General features: G+C 38.7%; 1 protein-coding gene across 1 annotated transcript in view; it reads right to left on the bottom strand.

The window, feature by feature from the left end:
- CCDC39 (coiled-coil domain 39 molecular ruler complex subunit) overlaps positions 1-18,520 on the bottom strand; it is a 54,702-nt gene that overhangs the window by 3,863 nt on the left and 32,319 nt on the right. The window contains exons 14-19 of the mRNA XM_068984689.1: positions 14,734-14,857; positions 2,292-2,451; positions 1,739-1,845; positions 712-852; positions 392-571; positions 165-250 (exon numbers count right to left, since the gene is read on the bottom strand). Of these exons, the coding sequence (XP_068840790.1) occupies positions 165-250; positions 392-571; positions 712-852; positions 1,739-1,845; positions 2,292-2,451; positions 14,734-14,857 (798 nt within the window). The remainder of the gene's footprint in view (positions 1-164; positions 251-391; positions 572-711; positions 853-1,738; positions 1,846-2,291; positions 2,452-14,733; positions 14,858-18,520) is intronic.

Raw genomic sequence — 18,520 nt, 5'->3', positions numbered from 1 at the left:
GTTTCTGCCTCTGACACAAACATCAGAAGGTAGGGAAAGCTGGGGAGAGTACTAGCAGTGCACTGGCAGGTCCAACAGCTATGGCGTATGAAGTGGCCGAATTTGCTTGGGATGGAAGCTGTAACTGAGTGAATCAGGAGATGGTGGTTTCTCCTTCCACTTACCTTGCTGATAACAGTGAAGTCTGGGAAGGAGATCTAGAACTGTGACGACTACCTTTAGTACTAGCTGTAGGTAGTTCTAAACCACTCTGGAAAAATATTCAAGGGCAATCATTAGTATCATGCCATTTCAGAATATTTTTCAGTAAATTTAATTTTATGTTGAATACCCTAAATTTTTCTTCATGAAATGTTTAAGAAATATTTGACTAGAAGATAATTCTTATTACCTGTTGAAAGTATGTTTGAAGGATAACACCGATCTCAGCATTTTCTTGTGTGATATCAACTAACATTTCATCAATGATCTTGTGAAGCTGTTTCACTTCACGAAGTTTAATATCTTGTTCTTCTAGTGTTTCATCTTTTGTATCTTTCAAAAGACGGACTTCCTTGGTGAGTTTTGCACACTGTTGGTCAACAGCAGTCAGTTATTTAAACCTGTTTTCTAGAACTAAGTATTTGTTAATGGATGAAGGAAGATGTGAGGTTATCATTTGGAACTCCAAAATATAAATATGACAGGTCAGTTTTTTAAAGTTTCCAATACCTGTTTAGTTACTCTCTCTAATTTTGGCTTCTGTTCCTCAGTTTCTCTTTTTAATTGAAGTACGTAAGCTTGCTTCTCTGTTACTTTTTCTTTGACATTATTTGTTAAGTGTTCTATAACTGTTAAAGTATTTTCCATGCTCTGCAGAAAATAAATATTGACAAATTTATTGGTTAGGTTCAGAAATAACTTTTATAGTTGCCACTTGTCAAGTATTTAATTCTGATTCCTTTGTTTTTGTATATATGTGCTCAGTTGCTCAGTCGTGGCCAACTCTTTTCATATATAATGTACATTCTATTGGTAGATAATAAGTATAATGGTTCTGTGGATTAAGTTTTATATATAATTCCACTGGAAGGTTATTTTTATGGTATTTGGGAGAAAAACAATTCAAACAATGACTATTGAAAGCACACAGTTTTCAAAGATTCCCAACTCATATAATCTATTTCTATTTCTTTAATCAAAAAAAAAAAAAATCTCTGTAAGTGCACTCAGTAATGTCCAGGTCTGTGACCCTTTCAACTGTAGCCTGCCAGGGCTCTTCTGTTCGTTGTAATTTTCAGGGAAGAATACTGGAGCAGGTTGCCATTTCCTCCTCCAGTGGATCTTCCCAACCCACGGACTGCACCCCTGTCTGTTGTGTCTGCTGCATTGGCAGGTGGATTCTTTACCATCAGGGAAGCCCTTAAATGCTTATATAGAGCCTGCTTATTACCAAACACATTGTTTTCTCATCTTTCAAATTTTTGTTTTAAGGAACAGTCTTTTAAGGTGATTTTAAAGGATTTAACTGAAATAAAGATTAGGGGATATCATAGTTAGCTAGCTATAATTTATCCACTGATTACCAAGTAATTGTCAGGGCTTAGCACTGGGATTTTAACTAGTTATACTTTGATCACTTTTTTCTCATTTAAGTAACTGCTTCTCTAAAAAATTGTATATTAACAAGAGTATAATAATTATAATAGTGATAGTTAACTTTTACTAAGGGCTTATTATTAAAGCCTATAGAATTTACCTGGATATCTTCCTGTAGTTCTCTGATTTGTCTTTGTTTGTGTCTGTATTTTTCATCAACAGCTCTTTTTTGTTCTTCTAGTTGAATTTTTACCTCATACTCAGCACCTAGAATTTATAAGAATTTTTGCTTTAAATTTTTAACATGCTGTGTAGAAAGCAAATTTAAAATATTACATAATTTAAACTTCTAACATTTTTCATTATGAAAGGTCAACTTCCAAATGTCTAATTTTTGAAAAATAGGGTGTGAAATAACTATTCTTATTTTGTCAACATACAGCACCCAGTATACTGCTGTTTTTTTCAGATTTGAAATGAACTCCGTAGAGGAGTACTATGCCACATCACTACAACTAGTAACAGGTGGAATTAACACCTTAGCACTTATTTGAAGTGGGGGAGGGAAGGGGGGTTGTGGTGATTAGGTTTTCCAGCTGAATCAAATATGATGCATTTGTTTTCCTTATCGCATAGTGATCCTCTTTTTAAAATAACTATGCAGCTTTCATTGCATGTACATTAATGTAAAAGTTTCAATAATTTCTACATACTAGATGGAGTCACTTTCTGAAAAGATTGTTTGTAATTGTTGTTGCAGCTGTTCAGCACTTGCAGGGTGTTTCCTAGAGCATAGATTTCTTTTTCAGCTTTGTTGATCTTAGCATCCAAACTGTCACCTTCCCTTTGAAGTTCTTCCTTTTCTTGAGCAGCCTATTTAAAACAGAATAGAATAGATTGGTTAAAAATATTTATCATGATGGGGGGGGGCAGAAGAATGTCTGTGATCAGGGCAGGAAGTACTTCACTCACAACAATACCAATTTGCCTTGGGACGTACATGCAGCACCAAGCATTTATTTCTTGCACTTGATTTACCAAATCCTGAAGGCCTTCCAAATATAGCACTTAGGATACAAAACCATGATGGGAGTTAACTAAAACTTAACAAGCAAAAATGACCAAAAAATATAAACTTTACTGAGAAAAGAAAAGGTTAAGTAGAAGAGGTTTCAAACTAGATATTAAATAAAAGGAATGTATGTTTCTTGCCTGGAAGAGGCTTGGCACACTTTGTCATTTTATCTTAGGAATAAAAGAGGTTAGCAAGCTAAACCCATGAAAGTAAAAGTGTTAGTTGCTCAGTTGTGTCCAACTCAGCAACCCCATGGAATGTAACCCGCCAGGCTCCTCTGTCCATGGAATTCTCCAGGAAGAATATTGGAGTGGCTTGCCATTTTACTCTCTAGGGGATCTTCCCACCCCAGAGATTGAATATTTTTAAGAGGAAAAAATATTGCATGATTCTACTTCCATGAGGCACCTAGAGTAGTCAGATTCACAAAAGCAAAGTAGATTGGTGGTTGCCAGGGATTTCAGGGAGGGGGAAATGGGGAGTTACTGTTTAACAGGTACAGTTTCAGTTCTGAAAGATAAAGTTCTGGAGACGGCTAATTGTGTTGACTGCATAACAATATGAATATACTTAATACTACTGAACTGTACACTTCCAAAACTATTAAAACAGCAAATTTTGAGCCCAATTTCATGTATATATTCCTGGAGAAGGAAATGTTAACCCACTCCAGTATCCTTGCCTGGAAAATCCCATGGACAAAGGAGCCTGGTTGGCTACAGTCCATGGGGTTGCAGAGTCATACAGAAGTGAGCAACTAACACTTCACTTCATGTGTTTATTATCATATTTTAAAACAGCTTTAATTAAAGATAATTATGATAAATGTGGCCAGGAACAAGTGAAGTCTAAACTGCTAAAAACCAAAAATTCCTCAGTGAGCAGTCAGTGGACTTCTGAATTAGGCCTTCTAGAGTTGTACCAAAACAGTTCCAGAACACTTCTGCAATTAAAGACTGAGAGAGATAATATGCATATATATTTAAAAATGCCCCCATGAAAAGATGCTCATCACTATTCATTCAGTTCAGTTCAGTCGCTCAGTTGTGTCCGACTCCTTGCAACCCCATGAATCGCAGCACGCCAGGCCTCCCTGTCCATCACCAACTCCCGGAGTTCACTCAGATTCACGTCCATCGAGTCAGTGATGCCATCCAGCCATCTCATCCTCGGTCGTCCCCTTCTCCTGCCCCCAGTCCCTCCCAGCATCAAAGTCTTTTCCAATGAGTTAACTCTTCGCATGAGGTGGCCAAAGTACTGGAGATTCAGCTTCAGCATCATTCCTTCCAAACAAATCCCAGGGTTGATCACCTTCAGAATGGACTGGTTGGATCTCCTTGCAGTCCAAGGGACTCTCAGCAGTCTTCTCCAACACCACAGTTCAAAAGCATCAATTCTTCGGCGCTCAGCCTTCTTCACCGTCCAACGCTCACATCCATACATAACTACTGGAAAAACCATAAGCTTGACTAGATGGACCTTAGTCAGCAAACTAATGTCTCTGCTTTTGAATATGCTATCTAGGTTGGTCATAACTTTTCTTCCAAGGAGTAAGCGGCTTTTAATTTCATGGCTGTAGTCACCATCTGCAGTGATATTGGAGCCCAAAAATATAAAGTCAGCCACTGTTTCCACTGATTCCCCATCTATTTCCCAGGAAGTGATGGGACCAGATGCCATGATCTTCGTTTTTTGAATGTTTAGCTTTAAGCCAACTTTTTCACTCTCGTCTTTCACTTTCATCAAGAGGCTTTTTAGTTCCTCTTCACTTTCTGCCATAAGGGTGGTGTCATCTGCATATCTGAGGTTATTGATATTTCTCCCAGCAATCTTGATTCCAGCTTGTGTTTCTTCCAGTCCAGCATTTCTCACTGATCATTACAGAAATTCAAATCAAAACTAACCCTAACCCTAACCTTACACCAGTCAGAACAGCCATCATAAAGTCTAAAAATAACGCATGCTAGAGAAGATGTGAAGAAAAGGGAATCTTTCTACACTGTTGGTGGGAATGTAAATTGGTGCTGCCACTGTGGAAGACCTGTATGAAGGCTCCTGAAAAAACCTGAGTTGCCATATGATCCAACAATCCTACTCCTGGGCATATACCCATATAAAATGATAATTCAGAAAAGATACATGGACCCCTCTGTTCACAACATTATTCACAAGACATGGAAACAACTTATATGTCCATAGACAGATGAATGGATAGATGTGGTACATATATACAATGGAATATTAACTCAGCTATAGAAAAGAATGAAATGATGCAATATGCAGCAACATGGTGGACCTAGAGGTTATCATACTAAGTGAAGTAAGAGAGAAAGACAAATATCATAATATCACTTACATGCAGACTCTAAAGCCTATCTATGAAACAAACACTCCCACAGACATATTAAACAGACTTGAAGTTGCAAAGGGTGGGGTAGAGGAGGGAAAGAGTGGGAATTTGGGATTAGCAGATGCAAATTTAACCACTGGTCCACCAGGGAAGTCCAGAAGACTATTGGTTTTTAATGACCAACAAATTTGGAAAACTCAGCAGTGGCCATAGGACTGGAAAAGGTCAGTTTTCATTCCAATCTCAAAGAAAGGCAATGCCAAAGAATGCTCAAACTACTGCACAATTGCACTCATCTCACACGCTAGTAAAGTAATGCTCAAAATTCTCCAAGCCAGGCTTCAGCAATACGTGAACCATGAACTTCCTGATGTTCAAGCTGGTTTTAGAAAAGGCAGAGGAACAAGAGATCAAATTGCCAACATCCGCTGGATCATGAAAAAAAGCAAGAAAGTTCCAGAAAAAACATCTATTTCTGCTTTATTGACTATGCCAAAGCCTTTGTGTGGATCACAATAAACTGTGGAAAATTCTGGAACAGATGGGAATACCAGACCACCTGACCTGCCTCTTGAGAAATCTGTATGCAGGTCAGGAAGCCACAGTTAGAACTGGACATGGAACAACAGACTGGTTCCAAATAGGAAAAGGAGTACGTCAAGGCTGTATATTGTCACCCTGCTTATTTAACTTCTATGCAGAGTACATCATGAGAAATGCTGGACTGGAAGAAGTACAAGCTGGAATCAAGATTTCCAGGAGAAATATCAATAACCTCAGATATGCAGATGACACCACCCTTATGGCAGAAAGTGAAGAGGAACTAAAAAGCCTCTTGATGAAAGTGAAAGACGAGAGTGAAAAAGTTGGCTTAAATCTCAACACTGAGAAAACAAAAATCATGGCATCTGGTCCCATCACTTCATGGGAAATAGATGGGGAATCAGTGGAAACAGTGTCAGGCTTTATATTTTTGGGCTCCAAAATCACTGCAGATGGTGACTGCAGCCATGAAATTAAAAGACGCTTACTCCTTGGAAGAAAAGTTATGACCAACCTAGATAGCATATTGAAAAGCAGAGACAATACTTTGCCGACTAAGGTCCGTTTAGTCAAGGCTATGGTTTTCTCAGTAGTCATGTATGCATGTGAGAGCTGGACGGTGAAGAAGGCTGAGCGCCAAAGAATTGATGCTTTTGAACTGTGGTGTTGGAGAAGACTGTTGAGAGTCCCTTGGACTGCAAGGAGATCCAACCAGTCCATTCTGAAGGAGGTCAACCCTGGGATTTGTTTGGAAGGAATGATGCTGAAGCTGAAACTCCAGTACTTTGGCCACCTCATGCGAAGAGTTAACTCATTAGAAAAGACTTTAATGCTGGGAGGGATTGGGGACAGGAGAAGAAGGGGACGACCGAGGATGAGATGGCTGGATGGCATCACTGACTTGATGGACGCAAGTCTGAGTGAACTCCGAGAGTTGGTGATGGACAGGGAGGCCTGGCGCGCTGCGATTCATGGCGTTGCAAAGAGTCAGACACGACTGAGCAACTGAACTGAACTGATGGTAAAAGCAGGGTTCAAGAATCAAACCTCTAGTTCTCATTTATTCTAAGCAAGCAAAAAGTTCTCACAGTCAACATTACTGCCTCCTTCAAACCTGATCAAATTTTACATAACTTAAGATCTCCAGTTTTTCTTTTTAAAGTCCTTCTCAGGTTCACTATTGTGAAATTAACTATATTTTAGTTCTTTCCTAAAGTGTTAGATATTACAATTGGCTCAGTTACAAGCAAATTTTGATAAAATATATTTCTAAAAATAAACTGACTGACATAGAGAACAGACGTGTGGTCACCAAGGGAGAGGAGGTGGGGAAGGGATGGAAGTTTGATATTAGCAGATGCAAACTAATATATACAGGCTGGATAAACAACAAGATCCTACTGAATAAACCATAATGGGAAAGAATACTGGAAAAAATATATGCATGTATAACTGAATCACCTTGCTGTACAGCAGAAATTTAACACTAAACAAATCAACTATACTTTAATAAAGTTTTTTAAAAAAAAAGTTCCAAGACCTATTTTAAGGCAATATCAACCAATAGTTTCTTTGGTAAAGTTATTCAATCCAAAGTATCTATCTTTAAATCAAAATGTGGTCTCTGGAAGAGTTTTGGTAACATTTTGATTCTTAACATTTTTACTGTTTATTGTTTTATTATGCCTCAAGATATACATTTTATATCAAATAGTATGCAATAAAAAGCTTAGCAAAAAAAAATTCTGAGATAAATTACATCTAATTCTTTCAAGTTGAGTTTAGAATTAGCAAACATTTCATTTAAAATATAGTAAGTGGGGAAAAGAGATAGAATGAGTCAAAACATTTCCCACTAGTAAGCTGAACAAATAGCATTAAACAATTTACTTCACTACTCCAAGTTCAGTTTGTCAAATAAAGGCATTGGATTTGCTCATTTATACAAATTCCTGATCTAGTTCCATATATACCTTAAACTTCTAAACCTTTATGGTCCCATTTGCCTGTAAATCACCAATTATATAATGTTTACCTTTTATCCTGGATTAGAAGAGCAGTTATTTGGAAAAAATGTTTATACCTTTCTGTCAATATTTTTAAGTAATTTTATTGGGCTGTTTCATTAAATTCTGATCAGAATTGAACTGTTTCCTTATAAAGATAAAAGGGAACTTGGAAATGTGATTTGAAAGATGCTAGATAGCATATTGAAAAGCAGAGATATTACTTTGCCAACAAAGGTCTGTCGAGTCAAGGCTATGGTTTTTCCAGTGGTCATGTATGGATGTGAGAGTTGGGCTGTGAAGAAAGCTGAGCATTGAAGATTTGATGCTTTTAAACTGTGGTGTTGGAAAAGACTCTTAAGAGTCCCTTGGACTGCAAGGAGATCCAACGAATCCATCCTGAAGGAGATCAGCCCTGGGATTTCTTTGGAAGGAATGATGCTAAAGCTGAAACTCCAGTACTTTGACCACCTCATGTGAAGAGTGGACTCACTGGAAAAGACTCTGATGCTGGGAGCGATTGGGGGCAGGAGGAGGAGGGGATGACAGAGGATGAGATGGCTGGATGGCATCACTGACTCAATGCACGTAAGTCTGAGTGAATTCCGGGAGTTGGTGATGGACAGGGAAGGAGGCCTGGCGTGCTGCGATTCATGGGGTCACAAAGAGTCAGACACGACTGAGCGACTGGACTGAACTAGACCTTCACTGATTGCTGATTATATTTTTTTCTGACTCTTTTAAGAGTCAGATATAGAAGCTGCTAAGGTGGGAAAGATTGAAAGCAGGAGAAGGGGACAGTGGGACAAGATGGTTGGATATCATCACCAACTCAAGGGACATGAGTTTAAGCAAGCTCCAGGAGATGGTGAAGGACAGGGAAGTCTTGTGCTGTAGTCCATGGGGTCACAAAGAGTCAGACATGACTGACTGACTGAACAATACAAGGTGGGTAAAAGGGAACATTACCATGTGTGTAACATAGACAAGAGGATACTTGCAGGACCAAAAATGAGGACTGTGGGTTGAACTGTTAACCTAAAAAAAAAATACAAGAAGTCCCAACCCTCAGTACCTCAGAATGTGACCATATATGGAAATAGGGTCTTTGCAGATGTAGTCAAGTTATGATGAATTCATTAGGGTAGGCCCTAGTCCACTATCCCTAGTGTCCTTACAAAAATGGGAAATTTGAACACAAACACAAGAAGAAAGGCTGAAGAAACACAAGAAGAATGCCATGTGAAGATGAAGGCAGAGCTAATGATGATGCTTCCATAAGCTAAGGAATTCCAAAAACTGCCAGCAAACCACCAAAAACTAAGAGAGAGGCATATAACATATTGTCCCTCCCAACCCTTAGAAAGAACCAATCCTGCTGACACCTTCATCTTGGACTTCCAGCCACTACAACTGTGAGATGTCTATAGTATAAGCTACCTAATTGTGATACTTTATTATAGCAGCTCTAACAAATTAATACAAGGGGTCACCAAACAGTATGGGAAAGAGTAAATATTTTAGGCTTTATGGGCCAGTCAGTCTCTAAACCACTAGTACTTAATACCACTGCTATTGTAGCATGAAAGCAGCCAGAGACAATAAATAAATGAATGAGTTTATGTATTGTGCGGTTCAGCGCTTATTTATAAAATGGTAGTGGGCAGCATTTAGCCCAGAGTCCTTGGTTTGCTTACCCCTGAAATAGAGTATCCAGAGAATAAGAGTGGTTTGCTCTATAACCAAACTCCTCTCCCCCTGTGCTATAAACATACATATATGCGCCTATCAGGAAAGACCACCTCCAGGAGGAATGTAAAGGGTATAAAAGGGAAAGGAGCCTGAATTGAGTGAATTTACATCCTAAGTCTACGACATTCAAAACTAGAAATGATGTTTAGCTTCTAAGTTTTTTCCAGCAGTAAAACTGCTGAAATCATATTTTCAAAAAGTTAAATATTATGCTCATATGAACATAAACATGTCAAAGAGTTTATCCAATTCATTAGTGAAGGAACCAGTAAGACATTTAGACAAGTTCAAAAAGAGAATTAGAACAGATTTTACACACATACAGAATCAGAAATGCTGAAAATAATTTTCTTATAGATATAAAACAGGCTAATATCTTTTCAATTCAGTTCAGTTCAGTCACTCTGTCATGTCCGACTCTTTGTGACCCCATGAATCACAGCACGCCAGGCCACCCTGTCCATCACCAACTCCCGGAGTTTACCCAAACTCTTGTCCATCGATCGGTGATGCCACCCAGCCATCTCATCCTGTCGTTCCCTTCTCCTCCTGCCCCCAATCCCTCCCAGCATCAGGGTCTTTTCCAATGAGTCAACTCTTCACATGAGGTGGCCAAAGTATTGGAGTTTCAGCTTCAGCATCAGTCCTCCCAATGAACACCCGGGACTGATCTCCTTTAAGATGGACTAGTTGGATCTCCTTGCAGTCCAAGGGACTCTCAACAGTCTTCTCCAACACCACAGTTCAAAAGCATCAATTCTTCGGTGCTCAGCTTTCTTCACAGTCCAACTCTCACATCCATACATGACCACTGGAAAAACCATAGTCTTGACTAGACAGACCTTTGTTGATGAAGTAATGTCTCTGTTTATATGCTATCTAGGTTGGACATAACTTTCCTTCCCAGGAGTAAGCGTCTTTTAATTTCATGACTGCAATCACCATCTGCAGTGATTTTGGAGCCCAAAAATATAAAGCCTGACACTGTTTCCACTGTTTCCCCATCTATTTCCCATGAAGTGATGGAGCCAGATGCCATGATCTTCATTTTCTGAATGTTGAGCTTTAAACCAACTTTTTCATTCTCCTCTTTCACTTTCATCAAGAGGCTCTTTAGTTCCTCTTCACTTTCTGCCATAAGGGTGATGTCATCTGCATATCTGAGGTTATTGATATTTCTCCCGGGAATCTTGATTCCAGCTTGTGCTTCTTCCAGCCCAGCACTTCTCATGATGTACTCTGCATAGAAGTTAAATGAGCAGGGTGACAATATACACCCTTGATGTACTCCTTTTCCTATTTGGAACCAGTCTGATGTTCCATGTCCAGTTCTAACTGTGGCTTCCTGACCTGCATACAGGTTTCTCAAGAGGCAGGTCAGGTGGTCTGATATTCCCATCTCTTTCAGAATTTTCCACAGTTTATTGTGATCCACACTGTCAAAGGCTTTGGTAATAAAATATAATGCTTGGGTTATCTTTCCTACAAGCATAAGTGAGTTGTATTACACTGGGCAAAATTCATTTGCATTGTTATGAGTGAGAATCATATGCATTGCTATCATTTTTCCATAAGATAAAGTCTATCCCTCTAGAGAATGGTAAAATAGATTAGTCAACAGAAAATCAGTCAGAGGTGTGCATTCCTGTAGAATCAGATAATCCCTGGAGGGCCTGATAGAAAATGGCAAGCCTTCTTTGTCACCATGAAGTGGCATCATTGTACACCCACTGATTGCTTTTCCCCATTTTCAGACCATGGATGATTTTTCTCAACATAAGCCAGACTGACTTTAGTTATTAAAGAAAGTTTCAGTTTTATACATCTGGCACACATGAGGTATAGTGAGTAAAACATTTACTAACACATATATATGGAATTTAGAAAGATGGTAATGATGACCCTGTATGAGAGACAGCAAAAGAGACACAGATGTGTAGAGTGGACTTTTGGACTCTGAGGGAGACGGAGAGGATAGGATGATTTGGGAGAATGGCATTGAAACATGTATACTATCATTTAAGAAACGAATCGCTAGTCTATGTTCGATGCAGGATACAGGATGCTTGGGGCTGGTGCACGGGGATGATCCAGAGAGATGATATGGGGTGAGAGGTGGGAGGGGGGTTCATGTTTGGGAACTCATGTACACCCGTGGTGGATTCATGTCAATGTATGGCAAAACCAATACAGTACTGTAGAATAAAGTAAAAATAAAAATTAAAAAAAAAATGATTTTCAAACTAAAAAAAAAAAAACATTTAAATGTGCTATAAACAAAACATGTAAATAACTGTGTGGCAAGCTATGAACCCTGGAGAAGATGGAAAGTGGAATGTGGCATCAGGAAATTGAGAACAACTGACAGCCTTGATTAATGTCACATATTAGTTATATTGGCACAAAGGAATACTCCTCCTCATATGACCTGCCTGTTTTTTCCTAAAAAGTGGATACTTCCCATCAACATCATCATCATAGCAATAACAATAATTTCAGCTAACATTCATTGAGAGCTCATTTTGTTCCAGGCACTGCTTTAAGGGCTTTACATATATTTTCTCATTTACTTCTTACAACAAATGTAACAGTATCCTAATTTTGCAAGTGAGGACACTGAAGCCCCAAATGGTTAAGTAACTTATTCAAGGTCACCTACCTAATCAGTGATAGAATTAAGACTCGGACAAAAGCACTGTAACACCAGTGCTTTTTATGTCACTCTCATCAGAGCCCTTGTTGGGAGAGAAACTTCACTGCAATTGCAGCATCTATCTACTTCCCAAAGAATTAACAGAATAGAGCCTCCAATTCACCGCTTGGGAACCTTCAAAACCTGAGAGGAGGAAAATACTGTTAATAGTGGACAGAAGCCTGAGGTACTAAAGGCTGATGAGGTAAGAAGCATTTGAGAGCTGGGACTCATTTCTCATATAGGTTGGATGGAATTTCCTGAGGCAAAGTGGCAGACATATAGCATGTGTTCAGGGAAGCCTAAAAGAAGGGCTACAGAAGGAAACAAGAATAAGTAGAAGTCAACAACAAGATGGCAATCAACTCTCAAAACATCAGGAAAAAAACAGTAAATTTATCTGATCTGTTTGTCTCCTAATATGAAGGCAAAGGAACAGCCCCCTTCCTCTCTGGATATCTGCCATACCAGGACAGCAATGGTAAACTGGAGTGTAAGATTCAGAGGTGGTGGAGCTCCAAGAGACAAAATCTAGGTTGTGGTCATATGAGTGGATACAGTGAAGTAAAGCTTTGAGCCTAAAGTGAATGGGTTGTCACAAGCATGTGATACTGAGAGTGATAGTAGGTTTTAGAGTAAAAGAGTTTATGAACTTTGAATAAATGGGGGAACATAATATGACACAGATGTGAAGAACTGACTCACTAGAAAAGACCCTGATGCTGAGAAAGATTGAAGGTAACAGAAGAGGACAACAGAGGATGAGATGGTTGGATGGATCACCGACTCAATGGACATGAGTTTGAGTAAATTCTGGGAGTTGATGGGCAGGGAAGCCTGGGAGGCTGCATGCAGTCCATGGAGTTGCAAAGAGACAGACACAACTGAGCGACTGAAGTGAACTGAACTGAACGTGACACAAATGATAGCCAAAAAAAAAAAACCTGTGTCAGAATGGTCTAGGCTTTTCTTTGACCTCATGTGTATAAAACTAATAGTCCTTCAGTACCTCCATCTAGCAACTCATGTTCTATGACCCTAATTATGTGCAATAGCTACTGGAGTGCTATGAAATTTGAAATTTCATAGCAAAAAAAAAAGGCATTTTCATTGATAACAAAGAGCTTGGGATTCATTCCAATCCCAAAGAAAGGCAATGCCAAAGAATGCTCAAACTATCGCACAATTGCACTCATCTCACACGCTAGTAATGCTCAAAATTCTCCAAGCCAGGCTTTAGCAATACCTGAACTGTGAACTTCCAGATGTTCAAGCTAGTTTAGAAAAGGCAGAGGAACCAGAGATCAAATTGCCAACATCCGCTGGATCATCGAAAAAGCAAGAGAGTTCCAGAAAAACATTTATTTCTGCTTTATTGACTATGCCAAAGCCTTTGACTGTATGGGTCACAATAAACTGAGGAAAATTCTGAAAGAGATGGGAATACCAGACCACCTGACCTGCCTCTTGAGAAACCTATATGCAGGTCAGGAAGCAACAGTTAGAATGGGATATGGAACAACAGACTGGTTCCAAACAGGAAAAGGAGTACGTCAAGGCTGTATATTGTCACCCTGCTCACTTAACTTATATGCAGAGTACATCATGAGAAATGCTGGGCTGGAAGAAGCACAAGCTGGAGTCAAGATTGCTGGGAGAAATATCAATAACCTCAGATATGTAGATGACACCACCCTTATGGCAGAAAGTGAAGAGGAACTAAAAAGCCTCTTGATGAAAGTGAAAGAGGAGAGTGAAAATGCTGATTTAAAGCTCAAGATTCAGAAAATGAAGATCATGGCATCTGGTCCCATCACTTCATGGGAAATAGATGGGGAAACAGTGGAAACAGTGGCTGACTTTATTTTTCTGGGCTCCAAAATCACTGCAGATGGTGACTGCAGCCATGAAATTAAAAGACGCTTACTCCTTGGAAGGAAAGTTATGACCAACATAGACACCATATTAAAAAGCAGAGACATTACTTTGTCAACTAGGTCCGCCTAGTCAAGGCTATAGTTTTCCCAGTGGTCATGTATGGTCATGTGAGAGTTGGACTGTGCAGAAAGCTGAGCACTGAAGATTTGATGTTTTTGAACTGTGGTGTTGGAGAAGACTGTTGAGAGTCTCTTGGACTGCAAGGAGATCCAACTAGTCCATCTTAAAGGAGCTCAGTCCTGGGTGTTCATTGGAAGAACTGATGTTGATGCTGAAACTCCAATACTTTGGCTACCTGATGCAAAGAGCTGACTCATTTGAAAAGACCCTGATGCTGGGAAAGATTGAAGGTGGGAGGAGAAGGGGACAACAGAGGATGAGATGGTTGGATGGCATCACTAACTCAATGGACATGAGTCTGGGTGAACTCCAGGAGTTAGTGATGGACAGGGAGGCCTGGCGTGCTGCGGTTCATGGGGTCGCAATGTCGGACACGACTGAGTGATTGAACTGAACTGAACTGAACTGAATGGATACTTCATTTTACCACAACTGTAAATCCATTAGAACTGTAAGTGTAAGTCACTCAGTCATATCCACCTCTTTGAGACCCCATGGACTATAGCCCACCAGGCTCCTCTGTCTGTGGAATTCTCCAGACAAGAATACTGGAGTGGATAGCCATTCCCTTCTCCAGAGGATCTTCCAAACCCAGGGATCAAAGCCTGGTCTCCTGCATTGCAGATGGATAATTTATCATCAGAGCCACCAGGGAAGCCCATAAATCCATTAAGCTTACCTTTATTACATAGTAGGCCTGTGTTTTCTCCTCTTCTCCTTCAGGAGGCAGCATAACAACAGTAAGAATTTCATATCTATTCTTCAGCTTATCAATTTTACTTAGCCGCTCATGAAACTCAGCACTAACATGAAAAGAAAAGTTAAACACTGAAAAACAAACAATATACTTTTTTAAAAGACTATACTGTTCTTAGAGAAGACATCTGTATTTGTGTTACTACTGAAACAGTTTAAATAGGTTCTAACTTTGCAGTTTTACATTTCAGTTTGAAAATAGGAAATCAGTCCTGAATATTCTTTGGAAGGACTGATGCTAAAGCTGAAACTCCAATACTTTGGGCACCTGACGTGAAGAACCAACTCACTGGAGAAGACCCTGATGCTGGGAAGGATTGAAGGTGAGAGGAGAAGGGGACAACAGAGGATGAGATGGCTGGATGGCATTACTGATTCCTCGTATATGAGTTTGAGTAGGCTCCGGGAGTTGGTGATGGACAGGGAAGCCTGTCGTGCTACAGTCCATGGGGTCGCAAAGAATCGGACATGACTGAGCAACTGAACTGAACTGAACTGAACTGTGAAAGGTCTCAGATTTCACCCTATTTAAAAGCTAGCAAGTTAGTCTGCCACTTTCATGGATGCTGGCAGAAAACACAATATATCTGGGTAACAGAAAAAGGACTTTACCACTCATTGGCATACCAAGTAGCATGAGCTGCCTATTTGCATTGGTTCCGCTTGCTCTTAAAGTCACATGCAAGTAAGGAGGGGCTCAAATGGATGCTGCACATACAGTAGGTTTATGTCACAACTGAAGAACTCAAGCTTAGCTAATTCAAATATTTCATAATGGGAAATAAGCAAACATACCTAACCTTTGCTCCAGAGGGAGATACTATCTCTAGTTCCCAAGGCTACTCACTATCCAAATATCCTTTAAAAGGATATGCAAATCAAAACCACAATAAGATATCACCTCACACCCGCAAGAATGGCTACTATGAAAAAGAAAAAAAAATAAATATTGGTGTGTAGAGAAACTGAACCTTTAAGAACTGTTGGTGGGACAGTAAAATGGTGCAACCACTATGAAAAATATGGCAGTTCCTCAAAAAGATAAAAATAAAATAGCTGTATGATCCAGTCATCCTACTCCTGGGTATATATCCTAAAGAACTGAAAATGGTTTTCAAAGACATGTCTGCACATAGATGTTCATATATTATTCACAATAGTTCACAATAGCCAAGAAGTAGAAGCAAACCAAATGTCCATAGGCAGATGAATGGATAAAATGTGATACATACATACAATGAAGTATTATTCAGCCTTAGAGAGAAAATCTATCACATGCTACATGGGTGAGTCTTGCGGACATTATGCTAAATACAATAAGCCAGTCAAAAAAGACAAATATCAATACTACATGATCCACTTATGTGAGGCATCTAGTGTAGTCAAATTCATACAGGCAGAAAAAATAGTGGCTATCAAGGGCTAGGGGAAGGGGAAAATGCAAAGCTAATATTCAATGGGTATAGAGTTTCAGTTTTACAAGATGAAAAAGTTCTAGAGATTTGTTGCTCAAAAATGTGAAAATACTAATACTACTAACTGTACATTTTTAAATGGTTAAGATAAATTTTAGGTGTTTTTTACCAAAAATTTTTTAAAATATGATCCAGAACAGGATAGCTATTGCCTCTCCTCGCAAGCTATGCAGAAATATGAGAAACCTTTGGAGAATTATCTCTTGAGATTTACAGCCTTAAAATTGCTGGTTACTTTCTTCCTTTTATTCCAGTAAATTTATATTTTTAAATCATTTTAACTTATTTTGTAATAATACTAATAATGCTAATATATGTACAGCAACATGGAGACTCATTTGCCTGCTACAGCTTGATGAAAATAAGCCTTCTAACCATAGTGAAAAGAAATCTTCAACATACTAGGTTCCTACTCCTAAAGAAAGTTGATGGTAAAATATAGTAAGTATCAGAAGTTATAGCTTTGCTTATTTTTAAGTATTAATATTGTTTCATCAGAAAATATTTACTCATCCTTTATGTGATTGTAAAAGACAAGCCTTGTTGGCCTTTCAGCTTAAGATGGTGGACCAAGCACAAACATGTCTCCTCCTTCCTAAAACAGAAAGTATTAAAAGGAAAAAAAAACCTACCACAGCTCTGGAAACAAGAAAGATAATTTTCTTTATGAATGAAAAAATGGAAAACAAATGTGATATGATTGAGAGGAGGAAAAAAAGGAGATACAGAAGATTATGCAGAAATTAGAGCCACTTTTCATGAAAGAAATCTGTAGAAAATTTTTTCTAGAGAAAAATAAGAAATTTACTAAAACAGATGCAAGAAAAAATACAAGATCCACACTGTCCCATAACCAATAAATAAACTGAACCAACAGTTCAACTGAACTAAATCTTCCTCAAAAAACTCCAGATGTCCAAAGGCTTTACTGGTGAGGTATTCGAAAATTCAAGGTGTAATTCTGCTCTTTCACAAACTTACCTAGAGTATAGAAAAAAAAAGAAACACAAAAATCATTTTATAAAAGTAGGTGTAACCTTAATAACCTGATAATTTGACAAGGACAGGAAAGAAAGGAACTATAAGCATAGAATATAAAAAATATATAAAAATATTAGCAAACAAAATCTAGATACATACAAAATATAATATGTGAGTTACATTTACTACAAGAAGGTAAGTTAGTTTAACTTTGAAAAAGTGATCAACATACAGTTTTCAATTATACTAACAGATTGAAGAAGCTATATCATATCAATGACTGAAAAAAAATCACATCATAAAAGTCAAGATTCATTTCTGATTAAACAAATTAAAACAACCTCTTAGCAAAGAATGAAAATAAATGGGATCTCTCTTAATATTGTAAAAAAATATATCAAAAAACACTATAGTAAACTTGATACTTAATGATAAAACAATGAACACTTTCCCTTTGAGATCAAGCACCTGCAAGACAAGGGTACCTGCAATCACCATTACTATTTGGCATTGAACTGGAGATTAAATAGCAAGGACAATAAAGCAAGAACAAGAAAAGTTATAGAGGCTGAAAAGGAAGACAGAAAACTGTTGTTTGCATATGATGTCAATTAAATACCTGGAAGGTAGAATCTACAGATCAACTGTTAGGATTAATAAAAGTTTAAGCAAGGTTGCTGAATACTTAATGAAACCAACTGCATGCATTTCTACATACCAGCAACAAATCAAATATGAAATGCTTTAAAAAGAGATAACATTGACAGTAACACTTAAAAAGTAGCATGTAATCCAGGAAGGTGAAGTCGCTCAGTCGTGTCCAACTTTTGCGACCCCATGGACTATAGCCTACCAGGCTTCTCCATCCATGGGATTCTCCAGGCAAGAATACTGGAGTGGGTTACCATTTCCTTCTCCAGGGGATCTTCCTGACTCAGGGATCGAACCCGGGTCTCCCACATTGGAGGCAGATGCTTTAACCTCTGAGCCACCAAAATAAATCTTATACAAGATTGGTGAAATCTCTAGGGGAAAATTGCTTCAATAAATGCAGCTATTGGGTATCCATAAGGGAAAACATGTTATTGGACCCTTGGGCATGCGTGCATACTCAGTTGCTTCAGTCATGATCGACTGTGCGACCCCACAGCCATAGCCCAATAGGCTTCTCTGTCCATGGGATTTTCCTGGAAAGAATACTGGAGTGGGTTGCCATGCTCTTTTCCAGGGGATCCTCCCAACCCAGGGGGGATC

Source organism: Capricornis sumatraensis, chromosome 1 (assembly GCF_032405125.1).
Source record: "Capricornis sumatraensis isolate serow.1 chromosome 1, serow.2, whole genome shotgun sequence".
NCBI classification, from domain to species: domain Eukaryota; kingdom Metazoa; phylum Chordata; class Mammalia; order Artiodactyla; family Bovidae; genus Capricornis; species Capricornis sumatraensis.
The sequence above is the reverse complement of the archived record's forward strand: the minus strand, read 5'-3'. Positions and strand labels throughout refer to the sequence as shown.